Raw genomic sequence first — 2,679 nt, 5'->3', positions numbered from 1 at the left:
ATCTTTATTTTATTTTTATGTTGTGCTGAGGATTGAACCCAGCACCTCATGAGTGCTAGGTGAACACTCTACCACTAAACCACAACCCCAGCTCCCCAGTTTTTATTTATTTTTTAAATTTAATTTTAATTTTATTTATTTTTTAGTTGTAGTTGGACACATACCTTTATTTATTTATTTTTATGTGGTGCTGAGGATTGAACCCAGGGCCTTGCACGTGCTAGGCAAGTGCTCTACCACTAAGCTACAGCCCCAACCCCCCAGTTTTTATTTTTAATTAAATAATTTATATTGAGATAATTTTAGATCCACATGCATTTGTAAAATATAATACAAGCAGATTTCATATATCTTTTACTCAATTTCCTCCAATGGTAATGACTTGTAAAACTATAGTATAATATCACAAAGAGGACATTGACATTGATATAGTCAAGATAGAACAGTATATCATCATGAGGATCCCTCATATTGTTCCTTCTCCCATAAGGTCCTTAACCTCGGGCAACCACTAATGCATTTTTTATTTCTATAACTTTGTCATTTCAAGAATGTTATATAGGGGGAACACATTCGACCTTCAATGGATTCCACCTCTTGGGTCCCCTTCTTCCTCCGGGAGAAGTCTTTTCTGCTGTCCTTTAATAAACTTCTATTTTCCACTCTGACCTTGCCTCGGCGTGCTTCTCTGGTGTTATTCTTCAACATTGGGGAAGCAAGGACTTGTCACTGGTCAACAGAGGTAACATATTGGAGGTTCCCAACCAAGATTCTACACCGAGTCATCCAGAAGGATTTACACAAGAAAAGCATCAGGAGTTATGACCGGAGGAAGCCAGGAGAGCAATGCGATCGCTTCAAAAACCCTGGTGAACACACAAGAAAAGGCAAAATGTCCCATCTGCCTAAAGCATTTAACAGAGCTACTGACTCTAGGCTGTGGTCACAGCTATTGCCAAACATGCATCTCTAGGAACAAGAAGTCTGTGACCAGCCCAGGAGGGGAAAACAGGTGTTTCCGATGTAGTATCAGGAACTTATTTGGAAATACCAAAGCTAATCAGCCCCCTCCAGCTGACGTAGCAGGACTCAGGGAAGTCAAGTTGAGCCCTAGCACTGTGCAAAATGCAGGCTTATGTGCACACCATAGAGAGAAACTCCTACTCTTCTGTGTGGAGGATAGGAAGGTAATTTGCTGGCTTTGTGAGCGTTCTCAAGAGCACCGTGGGCACCAAACATTACTCATGGATGAAGTGACCAAGGAATATCAGGACAAGCTCCAAGCAGTTCTTAAGAGGCTGAGGAAGGAACAAGAAGAAGCTGAGAAGTTGGAAGCTGATATCCAAGAAGAGATCACTTCTTGGAAGTGTCAGGTAGAGACTGAGAGAAAAAGGATACAAGTGGAATTTAATCATCTTAGAAGAATCCTGGACAGCGAGGAAGAGCTACAAAGATTGGATCGGGAGGAGAAGACGACACTGGATAGCTTGGCAGAAGCAGAGGATGAGCTGGTCTATCAGAAGCAGTTGGTGAAAGAGCTCCTCTCAGATCTAGAGCGTCGGAGTCAATGGTCAACACTGGAGCTACTGCAGGACACAAGTGGAATCATGAAATGGAGTGAGATCTGGACTCTGAAGAAGCCAAAAACTGTCTCCAAGAAGCTGAAGACTGTATTCCGTGCTCCAGATCTGAGGGGGATGCTGCAGAGCTTCAGAGAGCTAACAGATGCCCAGTACTACTGGGTGGACTTAACATTGAATCCAGGCAACTTAAATTTGAATCTTGCACTTTCGGAAGATGAGAGACAAGTGACAAGCGTGTGTATTTGGCCACTTAAGCGTTATGATTGTGGCATCTTAAGCTCCCAACATTTCTCTTCAGGGAAACATCACTGGGAAATTGGTGTATCCAAAAAGACCAGCTGGATCCTGGGAGTACACTGTAGAAAACGCTCTGCAAAGTATGCTGAGAGAAAAGACGCGAATCATACAAACGTGCCCTCCACATACAGACCTAAGTACGGCTACTGGGTTACAGGTTTACAGAATAACTTTGAGTATATCGTCTTTGAGGATTCTTCCAGCTCTGATCCTAAGGTGTTGGCCCTCTTTATGGCTATTCCTCCCCGCCGTGTTGGGGTTTTTCTCGACTATGAAGCACAAACCATGGGTCACTCATCTACAAATTCTCTAAATGTTATTTTTCTCAGCCTGCTTATGCATATTTCAATCTTTATAAATGTCCAGCCCCCATGACACTGTGCCTACTTTTGGATTCCTTGTCTAGAGGCTCCTCTCCTGCTTCTGAACATATCCTGTGGTCTTTCATCCCTGTGGTCTCCCTTCTCTACTTGAGAATTTCTACTCATCCTTGAGATGAGATACACTATGGTGTATCTGGTTTAAGTTAGGAGAGATGCTTTTGTACCCATTTATTCTTCCTCATATTCTCAAAGATAGACATCGAATCCCAGGAGCTCTGGCTGAGATAGGAGATAGGAGGATCACAATTCAAAGCCAGCCTCAGCAATTTAACAAGATTCTGTCTCAAAATTTAAAAAACAAAAACAGGGAGTTGGGGATGTGGCTTAGTGATTAAATACTCCTGGATTCAATCTCTGGCACCAAAATAAAGATGGATCATTGTTTAAAATATCCGTGCCCTCCCATTTCTCCATAT

The 2,679-nt window shown here is 42.4% G+C and overlaps 1 protein-coding gene across 1 annotated transcript; it reads left to right on the top strand.

Moving 5' to 3' along the window:
* Nucleotides 1-821: 821 nt before the first annotated feature.
* LOC308639369 (E3 ubiquitin-protein ligase TRIM34-like) lies at nt 822-2,255 on the top strand (the record flags this gene model as incomplete). The annotated part of the gene is made up of 1 exon (XM_081277639.1): nt 822-2,255. One exon carries the CDS (start codon nt 822-824, stop codon nt 2,253-2,255), a length of 1,434 nt encoding a protein of 477 aa, XP_081133765.1.
* Between the last annotated feature and the right edge of the window lie 424 nt (nt 2,256-2,679).

The sequence above is a fragment of the Spermophilus citellus genome (genome assembly GCF_964194105.1).
Source record: "Spermophilus citellus genome assembly, chromosome: X".
Taxonomy (NCBI): Eukaryota; Metazoa; Chordata; class Mammalia; order Rodentia; family Sciuridae; genus Spermophilus; species Spermophilus citellus.
Note: the sequence above shows the minus strand (reverse complement) of the source record. Positions and strands in the feature narration are given on the sequence as shown.